The 27624-nt window shown below is 42.2% G+C and overlaps 1 protein-coding gene across 8 annotated transcripts in view; it reads right to left on the bottom strand.

Moving 5' to 3' along the window:
* Window positions 1-612: 612 nt before the first annotated feature.
* TACC2 (transforming acidic coiled-coil containing protein 2) overlaps window positions 613-27624 on the bottom strand; it is a 138529-nt gene continuing 111517 nt past the window's right edge. For 3 of the 8 annotated variants that reach the window (XM_074907890.1, XM_074907893.1, XM_074907891.1), the window contains 9 exons: window positions 27135-27275; window positions 26147-26227; window positions 16598-16741; window positions 15601-15677; window positions 11071-11114; window positions 4820-4980; window positions 3618-3724; window positions 2114-2234; window positions 613-1184 (listed from right to left, as the gene is read on the bottom strand). In XM_074907890.1, coding sequence (XP_074763991.1) covers window positions 1119-1184; window positions 2114-2234; window positions 3618-3724; window positions 4820-4980; window positions 11071-11114; window positions 15601-15677; window positions 16598-16741; window positions 26147-26227; window positions 27135-27275 — 942 coding nt within the window. In that variant the 3' untranslated portion in view covers window positions 613-1118. Of the gene's footprint in view, window positions 1185-2113; window positions 2235-3617; window positions 3725-4819; window positions 4981-11070; window positions 11115-15600; window positions 15678-16597; window positions 16742-24843; window positions 24856-26146; window positions 26228-27134; window positions 27276-27624 lie in introns of all 8 variants that reach the window. The other 5 variants (XM_074907895.1, XM_074907897.1, XM_074907896.1 and 2 more) reach the window with 3 other exon arrangements.

Here is a 27624-nt window from a genome sequence, read left to right as displayed (position 1 = left end):
TCCACATCATGGAGATACAAGAGATGTACCATTAGCCAGAGAAAGCAGTTTGTTTGCTATTAAAGCCTTAATGCTTGTCTTACACACCTAATCCTCTGCAGAGGATAACTTACAGGATAAAGAGGTGTGCGAGAACGCTACTTATCTAGCTTATTCTGGTTGTACTTCTAATCACACATACTTTATCACCACAAACCCTGCAGGCAAATTCTTCCAGTAGCAGGAAGAAGAAAATAAATTCACCTTTCAGTGATAGACATGCTTCAAAACCACCACCCCACCATCGCACGTCGCAGGCTCCAACTCATGCAAACAGTCTCCTTACACTGGCCTACGGGATTTGCTGCATCGGGGTCAGAGTATTAAAGAGTTTGGAGGATTAAGACTATGCTTGAGACCTGAGTGGTCCAAATCTAGTGCATATATATATATATATATATATTTAGAGAGAGAGCAAGGTATAACGCGCACAAGTAGTATATTCTTGTGACCCACGGAGTGCTCCACGCAGAGACCCGTGAAGTGGTTTCTGTGAAGGAATTAGTTAATACAAGCTGCTGTGTCTGGCACTGCACATGGAGTAAGCAAGTGAAATGCATAAAAGAGCCATACTTATCTTCAACTTTCAACGAAAAAATTTATTTACAATAGAGAATTTCATTTAAGTGACATGCATTTTCTTTTTTTTTTTTTTCATTTTAAATTTTATTTTACAAATCAGCAAATGCAGATAAAGTTTACACTCCTTAAGGCAAGAGTCCCCATGCAAGTAATACATGTTTATATTAAATCCAAAAGACATCCAACATGGGAACTCATGTACAAAGGGAAGGCTAGGATCAGCAATTTGTAATTTCTTAGAGAACTTGACAATCTCCCTGATACAGGAACTTTGAGATCAACTTGCTATGAATTATACTATGAAAATGCAAACAATAGCAAGAAATTCTGATAGTCATCTTAGTACTGCATACAATTAAATCAACTTTATTTAGAAAGAAAATACAGTAGTGCATACGAAAAAGTGAAAATATAACCTGTCCACATAAATGTATGGACATCAGTGTGCCAATGGTCATATTGCACTCAATATCGAAGTCCAGAAATTTGGTTAAAAGTTAGCTTTTCCCCATTTTGGCAATCAGTTCATCACAAATCTTTGTTAATTCTTCTATCTCTTTATTCTGGAAAATAAAAGATAATATTAAGTATCATGAAAAATATGATTGAGTTAAGGTGAGGTTGTTTTTTAAATTATCCAACCCTTGGGAGAAGTGTTGGACAATTAAGTTTTCTCCAATACTGGTAACAGAATATCTATACATATAGCCAGATATATATATATAAATATGCATACATATACGTATAATGCATTCAAACAATATACTTATTTCCTCATACAGCTTCTCTGACTTCAATAAATACAATTTAGCACTAAAGCAGCCAGTTTTATAGCAGTCATTCCTAGCACATGATAATAAGATACAGTGTAAATTTGTTTCTAGGCTGCACTTTTACAGCATTATTTTCACCCTGTTTTCCAGGGGCTCTAAGCAAGGAAAAGCTGCACTATTTTGAAAGCAAGCTCCTCTGCCAAGCTAGAGAACACGGGATATAAACAGGGATTTCCTACAGTCACTTTTGCCCTAAGCTGTACAGATCGGTATCTGATCATTCTCTCTGTGTTAACAGTGGAGGCACATAAGCTAGCACTGCAATTACAGCTAAAATGAAAAGTGGAAACAAAAACTGAAAGAATTAAACCCGAGAACCAAAGCAAAGCAAGGGCCCTGCCTGGCACACAGATGCACATTGAGCTCTGAGCGAGCCTGGATGGGCCCGAGCGCAGGTCCAGGGCTGAGATCAAAGCCTGACAGAGGGGTCTGTTTGCCTGAACCACCCAGTGCAGGCAGCTGATTTTGTTCTAAGCTGATTTTGCTCTCCCGGGGCCGGGGAGCTGGACGTGAGGAGAAGATGGGTCCTCGAGCAGACCCTGGCTGCAGTATGAGCTCCAGAGGAGAGCTGGATGAAGTTCCCCTAACCCTGGGGAAGTTTCACCTAACTCTAGTTATCCCGTTGACTTCTGTGTTAAAAGAGCTGAATTGCTATTTACCTTTTGTTCCAGTGTTCTTTCCAACGCGTCCACCTTCAGCTGCTCTTTACGAAGGCTGGCCTGGTATGCTGCTTGCTCTTGCTGAGCCTTGCCTCTCACTTGTGCAATTTCAGCATTGGCTCTAGAAAAACACAGATTTTTGTCACGTCAGGTTCTCTACAGGAAAGGAGAGTGGGTACTGAAGGATGGACTGCATCTTAACAGATGGGTGCTGAGGGCAGGGCTACTTTCTGAACGTCTTTGAAAGTATTCTGAGATTTGTCCCTGGAGACTTCTCGTAACTCCTTCTCTTGCTCAGAGGAGGCTGCAAAGTTTTTTCTTAATGTCTGTGCTGCTCCCTTCATGCTTCTCTCAGACATCTGTGCTGGGGTCACAAATATCACTTTGGTAGAAGTGTTTTATGGCAGTTTTGAAACCTGATCTCCAGCTCTTACAGATTAGACTCACAGCTGGGATAACAGCTGGAAAGCAAATCCAAGTCTTACTTTGATTTAGGCACTGATCAATCCTAGCGACCCTTTGGAAACATCTCTTGGGTCTAGGGGACTGTAATACGAGTCCTGATAACCCCTAGAAATTATCACAGAATGGTTTGGGTTGGAAAGGACCTTAAAGCCCATCCAGTCCCATCCCCCTGCCATGAGCAGGGCAACCTTCCACCAGCCCAGGTTGCCCAAAGCCCCGTCCAACCTGGCCTTGAACCCTTCCAGGGAGGGGGCAGCCACAGCTTCTCTGGGCAGCCTGTGCCAGGGCCTCACCCCCCTCACAGGGAAGAATTTCTGCCTTACATCTAATCTGAATCTCCCCTCTTTCAGTTTAAAAGGGCTTAATTTCAGTTCAAATTCCATTTATATTCAGTTTAAAATGCTTAATTGGTCATTGCATGGAAGCATAGGACAAAAAAAAATAAAAATAAAAATCCAGAGATGCCTCTCTTAAGCCACAATCTCACCTTTGCTCCTTAACAGTGGCTTAAGGAGTTACTATGCATGGAACATGTGGCACAATCTTTTGTACAACTATTCCTTGTTGCCCTCAGCACAAGTTGGGCTGATCCCACTTAGGAAACTGGTGCTATGAGGGACAGATGGCCTGACTGACTCTGCACTGGAACAGCTGAGCAGCACTCACATGGTCAGTTCTGCTGACTGATACAGGGGCAATAACAGAGCACAGGGGCAACAGCACATGTCTGGGGGCAGGAATACTGGCTGCAGGTACAAATACCTGAGCACAGCTGCATAAACCTAGCTAATGGTTCCTTTCTTGATCTCCCCTAGAAAATATGTTAAAGAAACATGAAGACATTCAATAAAGATGGAAAATTAAGGTGTTCTATATGGTCAGGAACTAGAGGAAACACCTGCACATTACAGAAATTCTCAGTACAGCATTTCATTCCTCTCTCCATTATAGAGCAGCCTGTGCTCTGCACACTGAAGAAGCAGGTTTGGGAATTCTCCTGAAGCACAAATCCCCAAAAGATACGTGTACATACAATTACCTGTCCAGTTTTTCCTCAGCGTGAATTTTGAGCGCTTGATATCTCTGCTCTTCCTTCTTTACTCGTGACAAATATTCCTGCGCACATTTCTTCAACACTTCTTCATTCTTAAATGAGAAGATGACATTAAATTTAATCCAAGAGGTTGAAGTGTAGGACAGACACCTATTTGCAGGAGTGACATTCAGATATTTGAAGGGCTGCACTGCAGTCTAACACTGACACCCTGCACAGAGGCCATCTGAAGCAATATTGCACAGCTTTACAATTCTTCTGTTTGCATTTGATATATGGCTGCAATACTTCTTCAATCTATGCACTTCAGACATAACCTCGGACCCGAGGAGTTCACATTCTAGCTTTTAACAGAACACTCAGTCCAGAAGCCAGCCCTGACAGAATCACAGAATCATCTCAGTTGGAAAAAACCTTGCAGCTCCTCCAGTCAAACCACTGACCTCACACTGACCGTTCCCAGCTCCCCCAGATCCCTCAGCGCTGGCTCAACCCGACTCTCCAACCGCTCCAGGGATCCCAGGGACTCCCCCCTGCCCTGGGCAGCCCATTCCAACGCCCAACAGCCCCTTCTGCACAGAAATCCTTCCTCAGAGCCAGCCTGACCCTGCCCTGGGCAGCTTGAGGCCATTCCCTCGGGGCCTGGCGCTGGGGCCTTGGCTCCAGAGACTCATCCCCCCTCTCTGCCCCCTCCTGGCAGGGAGTTGCAGAGGGCCAGGAGGTCTCCCCTCAGCCTCCTCTTCTCCAGACTGAACCCCCCCAGTTCCCCCAGCCGCTCCCCAGCAGACCTGTGCTCCAGACCCTGCCCCAGCTCCGTTGCCCTTCTCTGGCCACGCTCGAGTCATTCAATGGCCTTTTTGGGGTGAGGGGCCCAAAACTGAACCCAGGAATCGAGGTGCAGCCTCACCAGCGCTGACATGTGCTCAAGTCCCGCAGTTCTACGACATCTACTGCGATCGCAGTGCCACAGATGGGAGCAAGTTACTCTTGATCAAAATCCTTTCAAATGTATTCCAAAATGAAAGCACAAATGTACTTTCATGCTCCCCTTCCCCCAGCACACTGCAGTCTAATGTAGTACATCGGATTTGACTGGAAACAAAGACGTGCCTTCTGTTTAGCAGCACCGGTACACACTAGCCTGCTCAGCTTCGCTCTTTGAAGAAGGAGACTTTAACTTGACTCACCTTCCGAAAGCCTTCCAGTACTTCTTTCATTTTTTCATATCTCCTGAAAAGATCTGCCAGTGATTTCTCCACTGAGTTCAGATCTGCCAAAGCTTGTTCCTTCTCCACTATCAGCTGCTGAACAGTGTGATGGGAGACAGATTTCTCTCTCTGTTCATCCTCTGTTAGAAATAAGAGAAGGGGAGGAAAAAAAAGCAATTTTCAGAAGGGTAACAGTAGTAAGAACACTGATTTCACTCTCATCTATAGTTTCTACTATACTGTGCTCTATGTTGTGTATTAGTAATTTTGTGGGATCCAGAAAAGGCCTTTTTATAAAAAGACACAATCCTGTTTTGGAAAAAGGGTGCTAAATACAGTGGTATTTAAATATTTTGATGTTAGGGGAAAATGGGAATATATCTCTGCACTGATGAATTTATTTCACTTGAACTCAGCTGTTCCCATGAAAAAGGCAGGTGTTGGCTTTTCCTTGTTTGACTGAAGATGCACTAGCTGAAGGAACATTATAGCACTAGCACTGGCAATATATTATTTGCCACTGCTGATAGATGCTTGTCATCTCTTGGCAGCTCTTCTAATCCTGTACAAACAAGGCTCTTTGTTTAAGGGAACTCAACTCAAATTCTTCCCTTGGAAATACAGTGTTTTGCAAACTCTCGTTCTTCGGATTACTGCAGCAAGTGCCAAAAAGGAAATCTAACATTAGACAGACTTTCTAAGTTCTGATCTGTAGATAACATCTTCCAACCTTCCCCTGTGTATAGTAAAATTTGAGGCAGGGATGGTGGGAAGAACATATTGGGAATCCAAACCCGTATGGAAGAGAACTTTGCAGAGGAATTGACCTAGTAATAAACCGGAATACCCGTATAACACTGGAAGAAAAGGTCTGGCATTGTCTTCCAAAGTGCTCTGTGGTTTGCTTCACGTCCTAAAATATGAATCCTGTTACCATGTTTTAAGGGCTACTTTGAATAATACTGAAATAAAAACCAACCCATTTTATATTACTGTTTCCCTTTGTGTATGATGGAAACTAAAATAAGGTACAAAGTTCTCCCATGTAAAAAGCATGGGGCATTTCAGAATCTGCAACTTTTCATTCAGGCCGTTTATATTTTGAAATACAAAGAAATAAACAAGAGTTTATTTTTTTTATTTGAATAGAAGCCTTCATCTAAATTACGAATTTCATAGTGCTGGTCAGCTCTGAAATGTCAAAGTTGATACTCTCAATTCCCAAACTGAGATTAATCTCTTCCTTTTGCATATTCAGTCCTTTCATACACGTTTTTGCTAACCTAACTAAGCCCGGAGCAGCACAGCTGCCACACCGTGCGTCAGCTCGTGTTGGCTGTTCTGTGCTCCTCTGCACACCTCGTGACTGCATCTCGCTGGGGCAGAGCCGGGCTGCAGGTTATTTTCTTCTGTGTGATGCACAGAGATCAAAAGAACCAGAGAAGCTCTCAGGTCCTGAGCTGAGTTTGCAGCACGAAGCTGTAACGCCTTTATTTTACTGGTGAAGCTTTGATGTGGCAGAACCGAGAAACCCAGAGCCCCGTAATGCCACATCAGTTTGATAATATTTAACATTTCATAAAAAATAAACATTCTTTTTTGGTTTGCCTTCTTGAAGAAACTCTGTGATCATCTGTAATGTCAAAATGTATTCTCAAGTAAAATGAGAAAAGCATTTGTCATCTTTCGTTTATTTTCCTAAATCTGAGAAGTTGTCACCTTGTGTTCCAGCACAAGATTTGTTTAACCACACTGGAGATTACACACTGTCTAGCTCAATTCCAAAACACTTACTGGCAGGATCCCGTTCTTTGGCAAAAACCTCTGCTGCTGCAACTCCATGCAGGGGAAGGGATCCATTTGCATGGCCACGTAACGTACTTGCATGGATTTCATGTCACAACTTTACTTTATCTGAGACTGCTGTCTGTGGTATTTTAGCGACTTCCTTCTTACTTGTTTCTAGGGCAATCTAGAAAGTTAGTAATTCGTGACTCGCTCCCTCACAGCTACGGAGCTCATCCTGGCCCTGCCAGTGCAGCGTGGTGCCCCCCTCTCTCCTCGGCCAGACCAGCTCCTCAAACACTCATCCCCAGCCCCACTTCTACTTCCACAAGGGAATTAGGGGCAAGTGATACCCAACGCTGCATTCCTCCTCTGCCTTCCACTACATGCTAGAGGTGCCCGTGGAGATTAAACCTGAGCCCTGCATTAAACTCCAAGGGGAAAACAGGAATTTATACCGGAGAAGGGAGTGACATATGAATGGAAAAGAGGGGAAGTTCCCAGTGAGCTTTAGGAAAGGGGCATCTGATAACCTCAGATAACAGTTAAGACACGTTTAAAACCAAAGTGGTTAAATACTACAGAAAACAGAACCTGGCATCTGGCTGGAAGGGCACTCGAAGATCTCTGTGGTATTTTCTAAAAGTGTGATTTAGCTTTAATGAAAAAGCTGCTTAGTGGAACTCTGCTGGTAATAGCCTGCCAGTCAAATCTTAGCTAAGGAGTTACTTATTTCTAAATGTATTTATGAGGTTATGTGATTAAAATATTTTAATTAAATGGCTTCCATGCCTGCAACACACACTGTCCACGGCTCACCAACAATAACAACAGTATGCTCGGGACTAACACTATCCAAATTGACAGAATCAGAGCACCCCCACAGCAGATCTGCTTTCAGGCTTAGCTCACTATTACTTACATTACTTCATGGGAATGCAGCAAACGGAGAACAAAAGCAAAAGAAACTAAAAATGCAAAATGCTGGTGTGAAAGTTGGTGAAAAGCTTTACTTACCAGGCTTGCCTGTTTTGTTTTTGCAAGCAAATAGCAAGAAGCAACAAAAACGGAAGCAAAACAGAAAATCAGGAATTGTTAGGAAAGCAGAAAACAAGTAATGCAACAACCTGTAATGCACAAAGCAGAACATCTGTTTGTTTTTCATAATGAGAATTTAATTATGTATTTAAACGTACAAGTATAAGGATACATTTTTAACAAGAAAAAAAACCCAACAAACCCAGCATTACAAATCCATCAATAAAAAGAAAATCCAGGACAGGGATTTTGGAAGGGAGCTGTGGATGGCTGTGATCAAGGTGTGTGTAGGGTGGGGTGCAGTGAACATCGGGGTCACGCAGGCTCCGTTCCATACAGCTGTCAGTGCCACGCATCGTGAGCTGCAAAACTTGGCCAACAAGTCAGCAAAGCAGCAGCACAAGCAGCAGGCTAGCCTGGGAAGCCTATTCTTTTTTTTTTTTTCCTCCTCCCCCCTCAGTATAAGCAAGAACGTGTTAGGGGCTGAGGCAAGTGTAAGAAAAAGGGAAAAAAAAAGCACCAGTAAAAAAAAATATGCAAAGAGACACTGACAGGGATCTATACACTGAAAGCTTGAAAACTCTGGCTGGACAGAGTGTGGCATGAAAATAATTGCATAAGCTAAGTCGGGTAATACTGGGTTCTGTATGCATATGACAGCAAATACTAGACCTGCCACAGCCCTTGAAATCAAAGGTAATTACTGCTTGCAATGCATGTGTTCAGTGCCTTTGTAGGCAAACATACACAATCGTGTATTGTTAACAGGGAATATTTTCAATATTCATTATACATACACAGGACAACCTACAAAAAGCTGAGCAGGACCTATCAGCCACACTGAATATTCATTAAAGGGATCTGTGAAATCGGTTCCACCTGTAATGCCCTCCTAACGGGGCTGTATAAACAGCTCGGAAGGGTTCAATCATACATAGAGACAGCACGGGCATTTCTTTTGTTAAAATGTCTATTTTGCATCAGCAGTAAGGCCTTATTGTGGTAATAGTTCAGGGAAGTATATGCAAATAGCACACAGACAATCACTTTCCCCTACAACATGGCATTTGGATGAGTGAATCCCTTTATCAAAAGGGATAGTAATTTACGACAAATGAAATGAGAAAGTGGGACAATTAGATCAAAAATTTACATTAAATGCAGGGAGAGGAAGTCTCACATCTAACGTATTACCATGCAGTAGAATTTGCATACTGCTCTAATTAACACATGCTTTCGGTGCCACTGTTGTTTCAGTTCCTTTGCAAATGGACAGCAAATAACATCATTTATAGCCATAGCTCTTAAAAACTTGCCACAGATCATTTGAAGGACGGACTGACACCCTGGATTTGAAGCTTAAAGATCTATTTCCTCAGTGGTCAATGGCCCAATGCTTTAATTATCTTTGCTTTCTTTGCAACAAGAGGAAATGGCAATTGTAGAATTTACTATGTACGCCACAGCTGTGCCTCTCCCTTAAGACCCCTATTCTATACCTTCTTGTTGCACTGTGCTCTCAAAATTAGAAGGTTTTTTTTTTAAAAAATGTGTTTCTAAAAAATATAATTTGAATTTTTTATCAAAAAGAAACTTCTCTTGCTAACCATATGCTTGTTTGGGAAAAAAGGACAGGTCCTGTGTCCGTACATATGAATGGCCAGGTTCAGGGACAATGTCTTATACGTTTAGTGTAAAGCAAAATGAATTAAGTTTTTTGCATACACTGGTCATTCCTATTTTAACACTTGTATGATGAGAACGACAGACGTTATGTCAGAAGGCAGGCAGATTTGCTCAGTTGTACATACAAAAAGGCAACGGAGGCATAACACCATAGAGAATGAAGCCAGGCATGTTGTTGTTATTATTATTATATATTATTCATTACTATATATTTTATTTAGTTTATTTATTATTATTGAAATAACTTTTATTTATTTATTTATAGCCCATTTTTCCCTTCACTTGAAAGGAGGCTGAGGTGTCTCCCAATGGCTGAGCAATGCAGGAAGGCAGCAAAACCACCCGACATTGAACCACTTCCCCCCACTCTCTTTGGTCAAAGATAAGCAAATTCACTACAAACGTATATAAACACAAATCAAGCATTAATTTAAAAAAACCCCAAAAACCCAACCAAACCCAATTTAAAAGAAACCAAAAATTTTGGAGTCACACCATACTGACTGCATATGAGGGGGCTGCCAGTTTTAAAAGGGGTGAAACAATATGATATGTTAATAGCTGTAATAAAAATCCTTCCCTGGTCAAAACCTGTTTAGAAAGATGCAGGGATGCCTGTTGTGCTCCTGGCACTCTGTGACAGTTCTCTCAGGGGTGTAAGGGGAATAATTTCTTTCTTTTTCAACAAAAACAGTGCAAACAGGCTGGATTCATACCACTAGCTAGGTCCAGGCCTTCCTCCTGCATCTCACAGCCCAGATCTAACTCCGAGGCTACTTCCACAGGCTTTTAACAATATTTCACAGTTCTCTGCTGCTTTACTCGAGCTTGTCCAGATAAGCCTGGTCCTGCTTTCTCATCAGCCCCTGCTCTTCCCAGCAATTTTGGCCACAGAGAACCCACGACCCTGCTCAGCCCGTCTGGGACACAGCTCCAGCTGAAGGAGGATGGGGCAGCACAAGCCACTGATGCTTTCTATAGCCAGACTAAGAAAAAGAGCTTTGGAAATCCTATGAGGAGTTTTGAAATCACATCCCAGGGGCCAGACCTCCTGTGCCAAGGAAACACACGAGTCCTGAAACCTTTGCTTTTGAAATGCTACTGCACGTAGCATTTTTCATTTGTGGGACATGCTGTTAACAAAGGTGGGTTTTAATTTTTGTGCAGCAAAACTTGTCATAATTTAGATCTTAAAGGAGACCCCTGTGTCAGTAAATAACTGGGAAGGTGGATTGGCCACTCATAATCTCTCAGCTGGGATGGCAGTTAATCTAGGTTTTGGTCTGACCCCTGTACTTAGCACAGATAATCCCTGTTGTTGTAATAAGCTAAGTTTGGTATCTCCTATTAATCAGTTGGGAGTGGATGGCTAAAGGATTTTTAGGTCACTGCAAGTCTCTCCTGGAGATACCCATGAATTCTGGGCAAAGCATTTGAACATGTTTCCTATGGGACAGTTTGCTTTGACACAGAAGGAAAAGCTCTGATCTTTCTGGGTTACCTGGACTGCCTCGGGGGCTACTTTCTGTAAAACGAAGCCCTAGCTTTTCATCACAACTGAGCAGCACACACTGGCGTCCTCAGATGCATTCACAATTCCCAGCAGCATCAGCAGATGTAGCTAGCATCAAAATGAAGCCCACAGACTTCAACCACGTTTCTAGGCTCTCTTCAGAAAAATCAGAGTGGAGAATAGCATCTTTCAGAGTAGAAACACCTACCTATCATCTGAGCAATCGTCTTCTCGTACTCTGAAACTATTTTCCTGTAAGAGGGAAAAAAAAAAAAGAAAAGCTTTTGGCAAACACCATAATTGGAAATGCTTACTTAGTAAATAATGCTACTCAGTAGCTGAACTACAGTATTTTGAAAGAGACACAGAGCCCCTTCACACTTTTATGTGCTCCTTATCACCTGGGTAACAAATAAAACTGACAGTTCAAACATTGCACCTGAATTTTAATCCTCCGTGTAAATCACTGTAGGTGCGTGGGGAGGGGGGGGAAGGCGAGGGATTGCTTCTAAACAAATTCTGTTATTTGAAATGCCCAAAGTACATTACCATTCATGATTTAAATATAAACATAATCACATTGGTCTCATTCAAGAGTTACAAAGAGTCTGATTTTTCCATTAGTTTCTCCCCTCTTCTCCATGTTTGTATTTGCTTATTTTTAATGTAAATGTTAAGTAAAGTTATAACTGGTAGCAAGTAAACCTAACAGGAGTGCAGCTGGCCCTCATCCAAACTATATCTAATCTTCCACTCTCCAAACGTGTCGAAATGATCCATTAGCACTTAAGAGAACAAGAACAAAATATTCGATTATGTAGCGCGAAATCCATTGTGTCCTATTTCCCAAATCTGTTTTTGAAACAGAGGTGGCAAAATCGTGCTTTTAAGACTATTTTATTTCATACACTCACGGTAGGCTTTGAATTTCCTTCTTGAAAAGAGGTTAGCCAAAATAAGCAGATTAAATGTGATTTAGAAAGATGATCCATCATTTCCCAGAGCCAAATAAAGCTAATGAAATGAGACTAGCTTGATCTGTGCTTTGATTCATGAGCCACGTAGGACTGTCTACAAAAAACAAAATTACCCCACACTTCAACTGAAGTGGATATTCAAAACAGCTCAATGGTATTTGAATAAATCTCTCTCTAAAATCTTAGCTCACTTTCACTTGCTCCATTTTAGAGAAATCTGCTGCAGTTGGTGAGGTTACAGAAAGGATGTGGGAAAATCCCAAGATAAAAGTCAGTAAGGGAAGGAGAAACTCGCGGAGCTCCCAAAAAACTAATGCAGTAACTCCTGTACTGCCTGTCTCAAATGTGAATCACAGAGCCCAGGAGCCCCTGGGAAGACCACTTGCCCCAAAGGTCAGCAACTCCTCGCTCGCCCTGGTCCTGCAGAGCTCTGGGCAGAGCAGGGGCTTTCCAGCTGCGCACCCCGCTGACCTCGCTCAGGCTTCAGCGAGGAACAATTTCCAGTACTGGGGCCAGAGACTGTCGCCTCCACTGGGATCTGCTTGGATGCTGCTTTCCCTTGCTGTCTGTCCTGTTGTTTTAATTGGCTTTTTACTTTTCTTTTTTTTTTTAAACAAAAAAAAACCCCAAACAGAAATTGCACTTTTGAGAGCAAAAACAGCTGCAAGGATTTTCCCCTAAAAGGAAGGGATTGGTTTCATGTCCAAAGAAGATTACCTCAAAAGCCTGCTGTAAGAAATAAGGATTTTAAAGCCATGTCATATCCTTGTAATGCCAAGCACCTTTAGGAAGCTTTATCATCCTAGAAAATGAAGTCAAGGACTCAGGGCAACGAACACATTAAACACTGTTACAACACTATAGCAATTCCGAGCCTAGGCTGCACCATGGAAGCTGGCAGCAAAGTGAAATAACATTATCTATCTCTTATTTTTACTGCCTGAGTCTAGTTCAAGTAGGTACCACATTCTCTGCATTATCCAGCCTTACGAATCATGTGGCAGCTGTTCAACAGAAGCGGGTACTGCAACGGCACATTAATTTTAATAATACTCAACCTGGAAAGCAAGTAGCCAAGTGAGATGGTGTTCCAGATTCACGGCAAAGGCCTCTTTCTGTCAAGAAGCCTAAATAACAGTCACTATGGCTGGGGGACCAAAGGATGCTGGTCACACCATTCATCTCTGGGATGGCACTTCTTAACTCCAGCTTGACATGCTGCATAGGCTTAACTTCTGGTATTTTAGACATTCAGTCTATGTATTAACTTCCTACAATTTCATCAAGTCATAAAAACACCAAAGTCCAGGGCTACAAAGGATCTTAGAGGTCACCTGCCTGACTTCTCTTTCTGAGTATAATCAATTAGACCCCAAATAACCGTATTTAAATATACCTTGCCTGCCTCTAGTTGTACCCTTGAATTATAGTATAGCCCACCCTGGTTTAGCTCTTCAATAGTAATTACGTTATTACAACTTCTCATCTTGGCTACTGTTCTCTGGAGAGGAATTTCCTCCAGTCTGACATTTTTCTGGAAACACAGCTGAACTCAGGATATTCCAGGTAGAGTATGCAGGACTTGGGTCAAGGAGCATTGCTTCTCCTTCTGTGGAAAGTGATGCTTTTGTGCTCGCAGCTCTAGACAATCCCTTCACTTCTTGCTTATCATTATGTCAGATTTAATTGCTGCATCTAATTTACCACACATGGACTGTTTCAACATTTAATCTTCCAAGAGAAATCTTTCTTTGTGCACACATGCATATTTTATCATTTTGTGACAATATTAGTCAGATTTGTTTTTTCACCCATGTGTTCCAGTGATGTGCCTGTGGGAAATTTGGCTGAGATAACATCGGGGTTTTTTTAAATCAAATTTTATTGAGGGTATAGACACACAAGCAAATTACTGTGAGGAAGATGAAGGTACAGATCTACAGTGTGCCAGCTGCTCTGTGTCACCCCCTGCTCTCCTTTCATGAAGGAATAAGCAACCTCTGTCAGTGCCCATTTGCAGCCAGCAGACACGTGCACCCAGGCACTTTCTAGAGAACGGACCAAGTACCGTGCCTGAGCGTGTGCTGAGCGCTGAGACATTCCTTACACAATTCCCAATTTTGTTCATTCCTTTTCTTGCATCCTTGGTTTGACTGCTTGCAGCAGCTCCTTTCCAATTTGCCTCATTATGCATTTGAGGGCCATGCCAGGGTTTTGTTTCCTTTCCCAAGCAGAGTGCAGAGAGGTGAGAGAACTCAGCTGGGCACTGGGAGATGCTTTTCTGAAAGAAATAAAGCCCCTGCCTTTTGCAGATGCTTCTCTTAAGATGCTTTGGCTCAAAGCCCTGTGCTGCCGCTATTCAAATCCGCCATGTGTGACTCTGGCATCCATGCTCGCATTTGCTGAGTTCTGCACCACAGTTCCCTTTTACCCTTACTCCCTAAGTACACTCTGCCTGGGTATAAGCAGGAATTACATATGCAGGTCATCTCCTCAAACAGCTCATTGACTTTAGCTTTAAATCACCGAGACATTTAATTTTAGGAAGAAGCTGGTGCTAGAAGTGGTTTTGAAGAAAATTCAGTCTCAGAAGCGATTGCAAAAATTACTACTCAAAAGAAGGATGCTAAAATAATCTGACAGTTTCCTTTTATTTATGAGTTAAGGAGAGGGATGGTTTTTCTGTTTGTCTGAAGGTAGTAAATAACAGGCCTTAGAGACTCCATGAAATATTTTCTCTCTTGCAACTGATCACCTTCTCAGATTCAGACTGATGAGCAGGTCAAGCTCATCAGTATGTCGTTCTTATGGTATTACCACTGTAAAAAAAGAAAGGCTGAAAATTTCAACTGACTAAAAGGAGAGTAATAATGATTCCTGGAGCAACACTGCTCACCTCATCCACTACAGTGATTTTGTTGTCACCTTTGCAAGTGGTAGAACCTGGGCTGGGAAGGAAGGCCAAACCAGTTATGTTCCAGTATACAGATATTTAATGTAATAGAGGCATGTTTGCAAGGAGAAATAGAAGAGATACAACCAGAATAAACTCAAAAATTCAGGGTCCTTCCGTCAGCTCTCAAATGGAGCAGCCAAATCCAACACAACAATTGCTTATCTAAGATCAAGCTGAGTGCGCGCAGTAATTAGAAAATCAGCTCAGTTCAAAGAAAAGAGTGTAGAATCTCCTTGAAAGTCAACACTCAGAGGACAGAGTGGTTTCTTTGCAAGAAATGTATTTCTACCACCACTGGGTTGTTTTCTTTTGTCCAAGAAACCTTTTACAGTCATGTCCTGGAGGGAGCCAGTACTACTCACACCTATCTGCAAACCTTCACTTTTTTTCTTCTCTTGGCAAAACTATTTGTGGAGAGTGAATTTTAAATTAGCCCATGCATACCTGTGCCAGCTCTGCTGGCAGACTCGTTCAGTCAGGCAACAGAAACCTCACTACGCAGTGCACGTGAGAATTCACAGCACAAACTGGAGGAAATTCTTCTCTTACATTAACCTAGATTAACATCTCTCTTATCTCAGTATTTTGACGATGCAAATGAGATTAGCAACATAGAAGTTTTCAATGATCACCCTGAACTGGGGTGCCCACCATGCAGAGCAAACACAAAATATCAGTTTAGGATCAATCCAAATCCTGCAGTTAAAAATAACCAAAACAGTTGTACAATTACGGTACTCTGTGTACCACCCACAGGCTGAAATGAGACTCTGTCAGTGTGATTAGTGACAAATTAATAACCCACCTCATTTCCATCACTTCCCTTCTGCTTTCTTCATATTTCTCTTTCCACTCGGATACTTCTCTTTCCTTGGCCACAATCTGAAACAAAGAAAGCAAAGGAAAAAAAAAACCAACAACAAAATAGTAAAACCAAGTGATCCATTAAAAAGGAAATTAAATAACTGTACAATATTTGATTTAATATCAAATCCTAATTAACAGAGGTATAGTTTTCAGGTGCATAACGTGTTCAAATATAAGCATCCTCAGCAACCTTTTTTTCTTCTTCAGACTGCAAAGTGCAATTAAAATGTTCAGATGTGAAATCGTACTCAAGTTTTGAAAAACTAAGTTAGGAAAGTAGATGCAATGTTCTTGTTTCATGTTTCATTCCTGATTATCAGAAGGAGACGTTTGACAAAATACTGTATTACACTACACTGCATCTGGTTTGTACCTCTGTACACGGGTTTGGAATGTGGTGCCCTGGTTTGTCCTCTAAGGGGGTTCTACTGGCTTCTGCCTGCATATTTAGGGCTGACTGTCCATGGAATTCTATACCCAAAGGACTGTGTTCCTTCATGCTCCTTGCATTCACACAAGCCATCATAAAGTTTGGAGTACCCTAACGCTAGATTGTACCTGTTTTTAAATTGTTATCATTAGCCAGACTAATCTTATATGTAGCTTTGGAAAACACGTAACTTTATTCCTATTTCTAGCATCTTACGATTTTTATGTAATTATACAGCAATGTCAAGATGTGCAGAGTACACCTGAGGTTAAAACCAATGAAGATTTATTTCATATAACGCCTGCTTTTCACTTATGCCAACAATAGTAAAACTGACAGTATGGCACCTTTTGCTCTGGTAACCTCTAGCATGGCTTTAGCACGGCTGAGGATGGTGACAAGAACAGAACAAGTATTCATCACATGAATCATCTGGGAAAAAAACAGGAAAGAAGGAACCCACAAGGAGCACATATTTCCTTTTCCAAATTCTGAAGAAAATTACCTCTGCTCTGGCAAGTCGTAGTGCAGCGTCTAAGTCTTGCTGAGGGTAGAGGAGACCTGTGGTGTTTTCCACATCTGAGGTGCCGATCCGGGAGTACAGTGCACTTTTAGAGATGGAAACATCTGCTGGGATAGCAGGTTCTCTCTGTGTGTTTTGTTTTTTTAAATACAAAGAAATGAACCATTAAATACGTGTTTATTTCATATGTCTTCTGGGTGTAGTGCTAGGCACCAGGGTCCTGAGCTAAGACTAGAATCATGTGTACCACTAAATTGTAACAGCAATTAACACTAACAAAAAACTTTGAATTTAGCAATCATAAAATACATATTTAAGATCCACAGTAAGCACCAAGAGAGCCATATTACCCTTACAGTGAGAAAATAAAGACATCACTTCACCACCAACATCTTAAGGTCCTATATTAGAATATTTTCTACTTTCTGATGCAGAAATTCCACCAAAACATCCACAAGAAATACACGTCAGCAGAGGAAATTAGAACTGGAGGCAGAGAGCTTGTTAAGGGAAATTCTGCTTCCATAAAAAAAGATCAAGAAACCAGTAGCAAGAGGACAGCTTGCTTTCTTAGGTCTGACCTGCCAATATACTGTATCTATCATAAATTACATGTAAAGTGTGGAGATACGAGTGACGCTGCTGCCCCACTGGTGTTCAGCATGCGATTAGTACGTTAAATGAGGTTTTATTTGCAGCTGCCAATTTTGCTCATGTCAGCAGCCCAGATTAAAGCAGGAGGAGAGCAGCACGTGAAATGAGGACGAGAGCAAACAAGAGGTATGTGACACCGAGATGCATGAGCTGTCTTGCAGACAACTCTGGATACAAACACTACAAGTTACAGCGCATTAAAACCAAGGAGATGATAAAAGACAGTTTGGAAGATACTAAAAAAAACCCCAAAACAAAACACCCCATTTTTAGGCACCATCCGTAGCCACCCCCTGAGAGCAGACCCCTCTGCAGCAGATGTCCCTGTGACCCCAACCTACGCTTTGCATCTCGCCATCACCCAGCTAACACACACGTGCGGACCGCCTGCCCGGCTGGGCGCTGCCTCTGGAGGTCTGGGAAACAAAATGTTCCTTCTCTCGGCTGCTGGCGGGTCACAAAATAATGCTGGGGTTGGATGTGACATTATCCCTGTTGTTGGGGTTTAAACTCACACTCCTCTGTGAAATATGGACAAAATTGGCCAAAGGAATCGGGATTACTGGTGACTGGGGAGGAAAGGGGCAGACAGTACAGACACAATGGCCATCGCCAAAACACTCTCCTTACAACACTGGACTAAGGCTGGAGAATCAAAATGTTACAAAAAAGTAAAATAAAGCTTTATTTTTAAAGCGGAAACCCTCACAGAAACCAAATGGGATAGCAAGTTAATGGTAAGAGGCATCTCTATGAACTCTGTTATGTTTCCAGGCTCCAGAGCAGAGAACACGGATCCCCTCTGCCCGCGCAGTGCTGGGACGCTACACTGCACAGGCACGGGCTACATGGGGATGATTCTGTGAGACAGAGCAGCTCCACTTCACGGGCTGAGGATCCACGCTGGTCTCTGCATTGCCCAGAGCAGCCCCATCTCGGGGAGCACCGTGGGGGAAGACGGGCTTAGCCCCAGCCAGGGATGTGCTCTTGCACTTATGAAGTATTTCCTTTTCTTTTACTCTTTATGTGAAACCCTTCTACCAAAAGAAGTTTCATAGGGAAGATCCTGTATCTGAGTATGGCTGAAATTCCTTGAATTTCTGTGACCCAAGAAGACACTTCACGTGGTACAGAACATTCAAACACACTGACTTCAGTGGGGAGGGCACGAACGCCCAGAAATCCCTCTCTCACTGTGTATGCATACACACACCACTTGCTAAGCCAGTATCAAACCTACATTTCAAAATATGGAATTATTTTAATTTTTTTTTTAATTTACCCTGCAGATTCAGTAGCATTTTTTTCCAGTGGGCTCTCACGACAATTAAAATTGTCTCTGATGTAGCCACAGGGAGGGCTGGACCATGGCCCACAGTTTGTATGGGTGAGGAGGGAAGTCAAGCTGATCAATGCCTTTTCCCATCCACTGATGGAAATGGATATTCACATACAGATTTTCTGGTACAGCACTCCCTTGCTGCTGAAAAGGGGATAACATATTTTTCCAGTTCACTTGTTACCTTTGGGCATAAATCAATATATTCTGTTCCTTTAAGTACCACAATGCAGTACCATAGTTTTTAGGCTTTATCTGCCATAATTAAGAGTAGTAATCAAGACTTTTCAATGAGTTTTTTACATAAAAGAGAGAAAAAGATATTATTTTATTGAAAAGAAGGTTGGTGGGTTTTTAGCTGGTTTTGATTTTGTTTTTAAATAAAATAGCAGAGCCACACTCTACTGCTTGAAGCACAGGAATATGAAAGCGAGTAGATAACATCTGAATCAAGGTTCTGTCCTCCTCTCCACAACGTGCACCCAAACAGACCTCATTAATTTCAACACCACATGCTCTTGTTTCAACACAGTTAAAGGAAATTTTGTCAGATGCCACTCCATAAATCATTCACTTGCTCACAGTTCTTCTCGCATAGCCTAGAATAATGGAAAGGATCCAAACCCACTGTTAATTTTGTTGCAATCTTTCTGAGTTCTCACATCACACCTTACTGGAGAAGCTCTATTAAAAATTACATACAATGTTCACTTGAGATAAATACAGGACTAGATAGATGTTCTGGATATCACATCTGTAGACAGCATGAAGAAACCACACCAGCAACATTAAAAGACTGGGCAAGAAAATTTCACTAGAGCAAGAATAAGCTAAACAGTACTTATAAAACACCTCAGTGCATCGTTATTTATGTAAGTCTCACTAATTTGCTTTCTATTTTTTGTTCATTTTTAAGCACGGGAGTCAACTGACTATTGCCTCTAGCATTTATGGAGCAGGCCATACTTTCTCTTTTTTGCTACATTTAACCATGAACACACAAAATAATAATCAATTCTGATATAATTAGGAGATGCAACCTCAAATCCAGCAGATTTTCCTACCTGAGCAAAAATCTATCAAAATTACATAGCCTGTATTCTTGAAAGTATCTCCCAATATACAACAACTATGCAGGAAAAAATACGTCTGGGACACAAGCTCAGACATCTATGTAAATGCATAAATAAAAAACACATGCTGTACACACGTGTGAGTAAAGGTAAAACAATGATTAAGACTACTGCTGCCTCAACTCAGTATCCCAACTTCAAAAAATTGTACTTTAGTTCCTCCTCAAACACAAGGCAAGAACAACTGAGAGATAAAAAAGAGCCATTAGATCATCAAAGCTGTCCTCAAAAGAAAGGCAATCCTGAAGATCAATCTGCTAAACTCTATGTATCATATTTCAAAAGCCTCCTGCGGCTTAATTTGCTGAATCTCATAAAGAGATTGCCTGAAAATATTAATTGTGGCAAAAGAAACACAAATTTCCTCAAGCTCATATAAAAATAAGTCAAAGTAACCGCCTGGATGATAAAAATTTTTAAAGAAAAAAGAACATTTAAAGGATCTAATACATACTTATGTGTATTTCTATATAGTGCTTAACACCATACTAATATAGTTATGTTTTCTCTAGTACTCCCTTGCATCTCAGTAAATTGTACAAAAGAATAGTAATAACGACATGCAAAACAACTTAAAATTGCCAAAGATGACTGTAAAAACTCTTGGAATTTAACCACTGAGCAGAAATGCTTGCAGTAGTGGTCTGACCAGTATTGTCCAAACTCTTCAAACACCTCACACGAGTCGTAACTGGGTTCTTTGGCGGGAGCAACCAGTACAAGTCCTTGTGGTTTTACTTCAAAAGCCAATTTTACAGAGCTCCAAACTGATGCATAATTCAGTAACTGTTATTTCATGCCTCCAAATATTCCTATCCTGAGAAAATAATATAGCCTGACCAACAGGATGATGGTCTTACTCAAAGTAACTCTGTCAATGCTTCAACAAGGTTCAACACCCAATTGCTGAGAAGGTAAGCAGTTAATTGGGGTAATAATAACTGTAGGGATTTGTGTCACTGAACTTCGCACAGAAAGAGTCTGCTGGGGAACTACTACTAAATGTAGGTCACTGCAATCTTACTGTAAATATGTGAAAGCCCAACACACTTCTCTTTCCAGCATCTTTCACAGAAACCAGATATCTGACCAGAAAGGCAATAAATGCACATTGATTAACCAGCTGCCTCAAGGTCAAAGTGAAAGAAAATAGAGAAAGACACTGGAATGAAAACAAAAACCAGTTTTTATCATGCTGTTTAGAGGAATATGTATTTAGCCCTGCTGAAAATGAGCTTGCCCCTTACAAGCACTCAAATACTGCTCGGCTGCGTATCAAATGACCTGCTGTTTTAACTAATTGATGTGCGTGCAGGCAGGTCAATGGAGGCAAAACAAGATCTACTTGTGCTTGCAAATATACTGAAAAGCAAGTAAAATCCAAGCATAATTTATCTGCTTGTAAAGTTCTACTAGAAAAAATGGTATCCCTGTTTGAAGGCAATATTCATCCTTCACCACCATGACAGCCCCCCAAAGCTGTGAAGGACTAATCCCGTTTCTGCCAATGCTTTTCCTTTCAGTTTCTCTCCTTTCCGTGGATCTTATTTCAACACCCAACTCTACATCACCTCGGCACCTGCAAGGTGGTGGGCACAAATACTATCAGCTTTCTGTTCCAAGTTGCACCTATCAAAAAAATGGCCACAAGACATTGTAACGGCATCTCTTGAATAGAGAAGTGTTAATTCATCTCAGTGCTGGAAAACAAAACTCTTTGGCAATGTAAGAGTAGAAGACTAGTCCTAATGTTGCTGACGTCTGTGACAAGAAGTTTGGGAGTGGGCAAACAACTTCCCTCTGTCTGAGAACAAGAAACTGCACATCCTTATTCTCAACCCTAGTACTAGCAGAAAATGTCTGCATTTAATCTTTATTTTAGGTGATCTAACTTATCATAACAAGTGCCTGTGTCTTTATTTAGCATTTAGCATAGATTCTTGCTACCCATCCTGTAATGGTTTACCAAATGTTAAACGCAATTATACCACATTAAGAAAAGAACTGAGGCCAGCCAACCAGCAGGGAATGCTGGTTAGCATCCAAACAAGTCACTGCAGTCATCTGGTGGATCCCATTATACTTAATCCAGGCCATCAGTCACTGCAGGTCACAAGGGTTGTCATCATAGGCTAATTTAACATTAGCAACCTCCCACTGAAATAGTAAAGTTACGCAAGGACAAGAGTCCTTCCCAGCCCAACATGACACCCACAGTATTCAGCTAAAAGCATTCCAATGACTGGACCAACACAGGGCTTTGAGAATGTGAAAATGCTATCAATTCTCGGTCAGAGGGTGGAGTTCTGCTTATTTTTCTCTCCTCATTTCTGCTTATTGTTTTTGTTATCTTTGTTATACAGATTAATGGCATTTTCTAAAAAATCCCAAGAAATCCATTCCTCACTTCTAAGTTCTAAAGAGTTAATAAACTTGTTCTGGACAAAATAAAATGCTGCAATGATGTTTAAAAGCATCTTTAAAATATAACTCCACACAACTGAATACATACTACAGCATTTTTGCAGCTCAGAATCTACCCTGGGTTACACACAAGAATTCACAAACGGATAAACCTATTGTCTTCCATCTAAAATAGTACAATTTGTGAGTTTCTGAATTGCTGGCTGGTAGCAAAAATGAAGATGTTTAACAGAAGTTTTTTGTACAACCTATGAAGAGCATCTAGGTATTATTATGTGTTTCATCTCAAGTGCTTCCTGGTGCTGGAGCCTGACTGCTGCTGTTACAGCAAAGAGCTGGGAGGGCAAGGAGGTAGAGAGAGTAAGGAAGTGGAGAGGATGGGAAGAGGATCCCACCTCACCCTCTTCTGACACCCTCCACTCAGGGCAACAGGGCAAGGGGACACCGTCACACACAGGCTAGAACTCAAACAGGAAAATGGTTATTTATCCCTGTACCGTAAGAACTGTATCTTACCCCTGGGCTCGGCACTGGTGAGGCCGCCCCTCGATTCCTGGGTTCAGTGTTGGGCCCCTCACCCCAAAAAGGCCATTGAATGACTTGAGCGTGGCCAGAGAAGGGCAACGGAGCTGGGGCAGGGTCTGGAGCACAGGTCTGCTGGGGAGCGGCTGGGGGAACTGGGGGGGTTCAGTCTGGAGCAGAGGAGGCTGAGGGGAGACCTCCTGGCCCTCTGCAACTCCCTGCCAGGAGGGGGCAGAGAGGGGGGATGAGTCTCTGGAGCCAAGGACCAGCGCCAGGCCCCGAGGGAATGGCCTCAAGCTGCCCAGGGCAGGGTCAGGCTGGCTCTGAGGAAGGATTTCTTTGCAGAAGGGGCTGTTGGGCGTTGGAATGGGCTGCCCAGGGCAGGGGGGAGTCCCCGGGATCCCTGGAGGGGTTGAAGAGTCGGGCTGAGCCAGCGCTGAGGGATCTGGGGGAGTTGGGAACTGTTAGGATATGTTAGGATAATGGTTGGACTAGGTGATCTTCAAGGTCTTTTCCAACCTAGATGATACTGTGATATTTATTTTTTCATTCCTTTAATTAGAAGGTTAATATTGGTTTCTAAATGAAGACAACGGCATGTTTTTCTTGATTAAATAAAAGATTATAGCCACACACGTTAAAACACACATAAATCTCCAAGGAATGAGTTTACTTTGGCAAGCATATGTGCACTATAGAAACAGTTAGCTTGTGGGCTATTTAAGGTAAGAAATAAATCAAATACCTTTTTTGTTTTTCATAAAAGTACAGTTAATCTAAAAAAATTTATTTACATTTAAGAACTAGCTACCTTATGACTGATCTTTAAAGCACCAAGAAATTCTCCGCTATACCCAGCACAAATGTTGTTATAATGTAATGAACTCAGGATTATGCAGGATCAGAAAAAAGACTTCCCACTGACTTATTAATGGACAGTATAAGAAAAGAAAGGTCACTGGAGAAGGACTGGCCAGAAGCACATTCTCCTCATTTGGAATAAAATGTCCCACTGCAGCAAGACACTGCCATCCCATCAGCATCTCATTCACTGATACCACCTCCCAAGAAAGCCACTAACATTTCTGGCTTGACTTTTTTGTTAAAAGTACCATGAAGGTCATCATAAACTGGCTGTGCAACTGGCTAACCACCAAACTCAGTGCATCACAGCAAGCTTTTCCAACCAATGTTCCACACACAGTGAAGATCACGTGCATCCCTAGAGCAGTGCAGCGTCACTCTGAGGCAGAACTAGGCAACGCAACCTGGAACTAGCAATTAAAAAAAAAAAAAAAAAAAGGTTTAGATCTTCATTAATAAAGACACATAGTGTTGGGAAGCCTTTTTTCCTTGGGAGATCTATAGCCCTTTCAAACCTCCTGTAGTCCCTTTCTTCAGACACCTGAAGGCAGGATTGACAGAATATCCTTCTTCTAAACTCTGAGAGTCAAGGTGTGTGATTTCAAGCTGAAAATACCAACAAAAGGCAAAATGTCTCTGCAGTCAAAATCTAGAGCATCTTTGTAAGAAGCAGGTTTGGTATTGGTTTGCCATCAAACCTTTTAGGACAAATCTTGCTGTGGACATATGACAAATCATAGAATCACAGAATCATAGAATTATTTAGGTTGGAAAAGACCTTTAAGATCGAGTCCAACCGATAACCTAGCACTGCCAAGGCCACCACTAAACCATGTCCCTAAGCACCACATCTACAAACCGTTTAAATACCCCCAGGGATGGTGAATCCACCACTTTCTGGGGCAGCCTGTTCCAATGCTTGACAGCCCTTTTGGTGAAGAAATTTTTCCTAATATCCAATCTAAACCTCCCCTGGTGCAACTTGAGGTCATTTCCTATCACGTGTTACTTGGGAGAACAGACCGACACCCACCTCTCTGCTTTCTCTCCTTTCAGGTAGTTGTAGAGAGCACTAAGGTCTCGTGCTCCAGACCCTTCACCATCTTCGTTGTCCTTCTCTGGACACGCTCCAGCACCTCAATGTCTTTCTTGCAGTGAGGGACCCAAAACTGAACCCAGTGTTCAAGATGTGGCCTCACCAGTGCTGAGTACAGGGGGACAATCACTGCCCTAGTCCTGCTGGCCACACTATTGCTGATACACGCCAGGATGCCATTGGCCTTCTTGGCCACCTGGGCACACTGCTGGCTCATGTTCAGCTGCTGTCGACCAACACCCCCAGGTCCTTTTCCATCTGGCAGCTTTCCAGCTGCTCTTCCCCAAGCCTGTAGCACAGCATGGGATTGTTGTGACCTAAATTCAGGACCTGGCACTCAGCTTGTTGAACCTTGTACAGCTGGCCTCAGCCCGTTGATACAGCCTGTCCAGTCCTCCTTCCCACCCTCCAGCAGAGCAACACTCCCGCCCAACTTGGTGTCATCTGCAAACTTACTGAAGGTGCACTCGATCTCCTTGTCCAGATCTGATAAAGATATTAAACAGAACTGACCCAAATACTGAGCCCTGGGGAACACCACTTGTGACCGGCCACCAACTGAATTTCACCCCATTCACCACAACACTTTGGGCTTGGCCATGCAGCCAGTTTTTTACCCAGTGAAGAGTACATTTGTCCAAGCCATGAGCAGCCAGTTTCTCCAGGCAAATGCTGTGGGAAATGGTGACAAACTAAAGTCCAGGTAAACAACATCCACAGCCCTTCTCTCATCCACTAAGCAGGATAGAATATCAGGTTTGTCAGGCAGGACCTGCCTTTCATAAAACCATGTTGACTGGGCCTGATCATCTGGTTGCACAAGCTGTGTGATGGCACTCAAGATGATCTGCTCCACAGCCTTCCCCAGCATTGAGATCATGCTGACAGGCCTGTAGTTCCCTGGATCCCCCTTCCAACCCTTCCTGTAGATGGGCATCACATTTGCAAACTTCCAGCCAACTGGGACCTCCCCGGTTAGCCAGGACTGCTGACAGATGATGGAAAGCGTCTCAGTGAGCACCTCCACCAGCTCCCTCAGTACCCTTGGGTGGATCCCGTCCAGCTCATGGACTCGTGTGTGTCTAAGTGGTGTAGCAGGTCACTAACCATTTCCCCTTGGGTTATGGGGGATTCATTCTGCTCCACATCCCGGTCTCCCAGCTCAGGGGGCTGGGTACCCCGAGAACAACTGGTCTTACTGTTAAAGACCGACGGCCACCTGGATTGCAGAACCTGTCTCCTGCGACAGGCACGTGCCAGCTTCTTGGCGTTGAATTTGCCTTTTGTTAATTTGGCTGTAGCAGTACTCTGTGAGTGGAGCAGGTGACAGCATTTCTGTGTGCAGCACTGCTTCCAGCATGCTCTTTGGTGTCACACTGAGGTGCGCACAACTCAGCACTGCACTCCGAGAGCCTTAGTTACCTTGTTAAAGAAAAAGCATCACTCAGTTTCTTAGTCTGTGCAGACTCACACACACATGGCAGGCACAAACCAGATACCTCGGAGCGGAAAGAAGACAGGGTAATCTGCCTGGCTAACTTCAGTGCTTCTATCCTCATTGCAGCAAACTCTAACTCCTCCTGTCAAGTGTTTGGTTGTGGTGAGCAATCCACAGAAAAAAATGTATTAAGAACATAGCAGAAATGTTTAACACATTCAAAAATGGAATATTATCTTTTAATGTATAATTCTGACAATTCCTGGGTGACAAACACATCCCATATGCCTTTCACGACTAGAACACTGATACAAAACTCCAGTTTTAGTTTTGAGGTAGCTGTAAAGACAAACAATTTTTATTAGGGGTTAAGCATGAACAATGCTTTGGGTAAAATAAATGTTTTCTAAAGCTAAAGATGCTTTTGACAGAATTCTCTCATTTTTATTTTATGTGAATGTATGCCAGCTGCCGCTCTCAATTCAACATTTACTGTTTTAAAATGTCACTATAAATATTCTAGAAAATATGTCCTGACATACAGAACTGGTCTGCAGATCAATATGCTTTTCCTAGAAGAAGCCATGCCAAATTCTGCATTAGATAGATTACTAGAAAAACAAAGCCTCATTTTCATTTCAGCAGAATTAGGGCTGAAATCTCTCAAAATGAATCTATACATATAGACCTACTAAGGCAAGGTGTCAAGACAGCTCTCCACACATCAAGTCCTGTGTTCAAGCTTAAAAGATTTGCTTTACAAAGACTTCTGCAAAATATATACACCAGTGGTATAGCTGTAAGGATAGCTGAAAGTGCTGGTGAAATTTATGTATTACATGAATGAAATTAAAATATCTCTGTTCATTAAGTTCCTGAAAGGCCAAATGGAAAATATTCTTTCTTTGGAAAAAATTAAATCATTGTTTTGCTTCTTTCCCACCTCCCCTCCAAGTCTCCCCCCACCCTTTTCAGATGAGGCAAAGCATTCCTCTACCTCTGTATAGACAGACTTAAAGAAAAGTGACATTCATATTTCTGCTACGAACCTGAAGTTTCTGAGCAAATACTGGGGGGTTCTTTTCTGCTAAGTCAGGATCTAGATATTCAGGCTGATCACATATTGAGGTTTTCTTAGATATCCTATTAAGAAGAGCATCAGCAGAGACAAAGGAGTCTTCAGGAGATGTCTGAAGGGTAAGGAGGATACAGAATAAGCAACAGAGTACTTTGCTCAAGTAGTTCAGGCCAAAAGCAACATTCGTGTCTGCGTATCTTTGATTCCGAGTTATCTCATGCCCCACTGAAGATTACTTTTGCATACACGATTCATAGGTGTAACGATAAATACCAAGAACAATTTTCCTAATTTAAAAGCTGAGTCAATTTTCCAAGACTAACATGAAGTAAGTAATTCTAGCACCTCTAAAGCAATGGCTCTCAAACCATGAACCACAGCCCACTCTTGATATTTCTACAATAGTCTTCATAGGTTTTGTTCATACCACAGCTTATGTTCAGTTCAGGCGTCTCTAAGGC

Source organism: Athene noctua, chromosome 5, assembly GCF_965140245.1.
Source record: "Athene noctua chromosome 5, bAthNoc1.hap1.1, whole genome shotgun sequence".
Taxonomy (NCBI): Eukaryota; Metazoa; Chordata; class Aves; order Strigiformes; family Strigidae; genus Athene; species Athene noctua.
The sequence above is the reverse complement of the archived record's forward strand: the minus strand, read 5'-3'. Positions and strand labels throughout refer to the sequence as shown.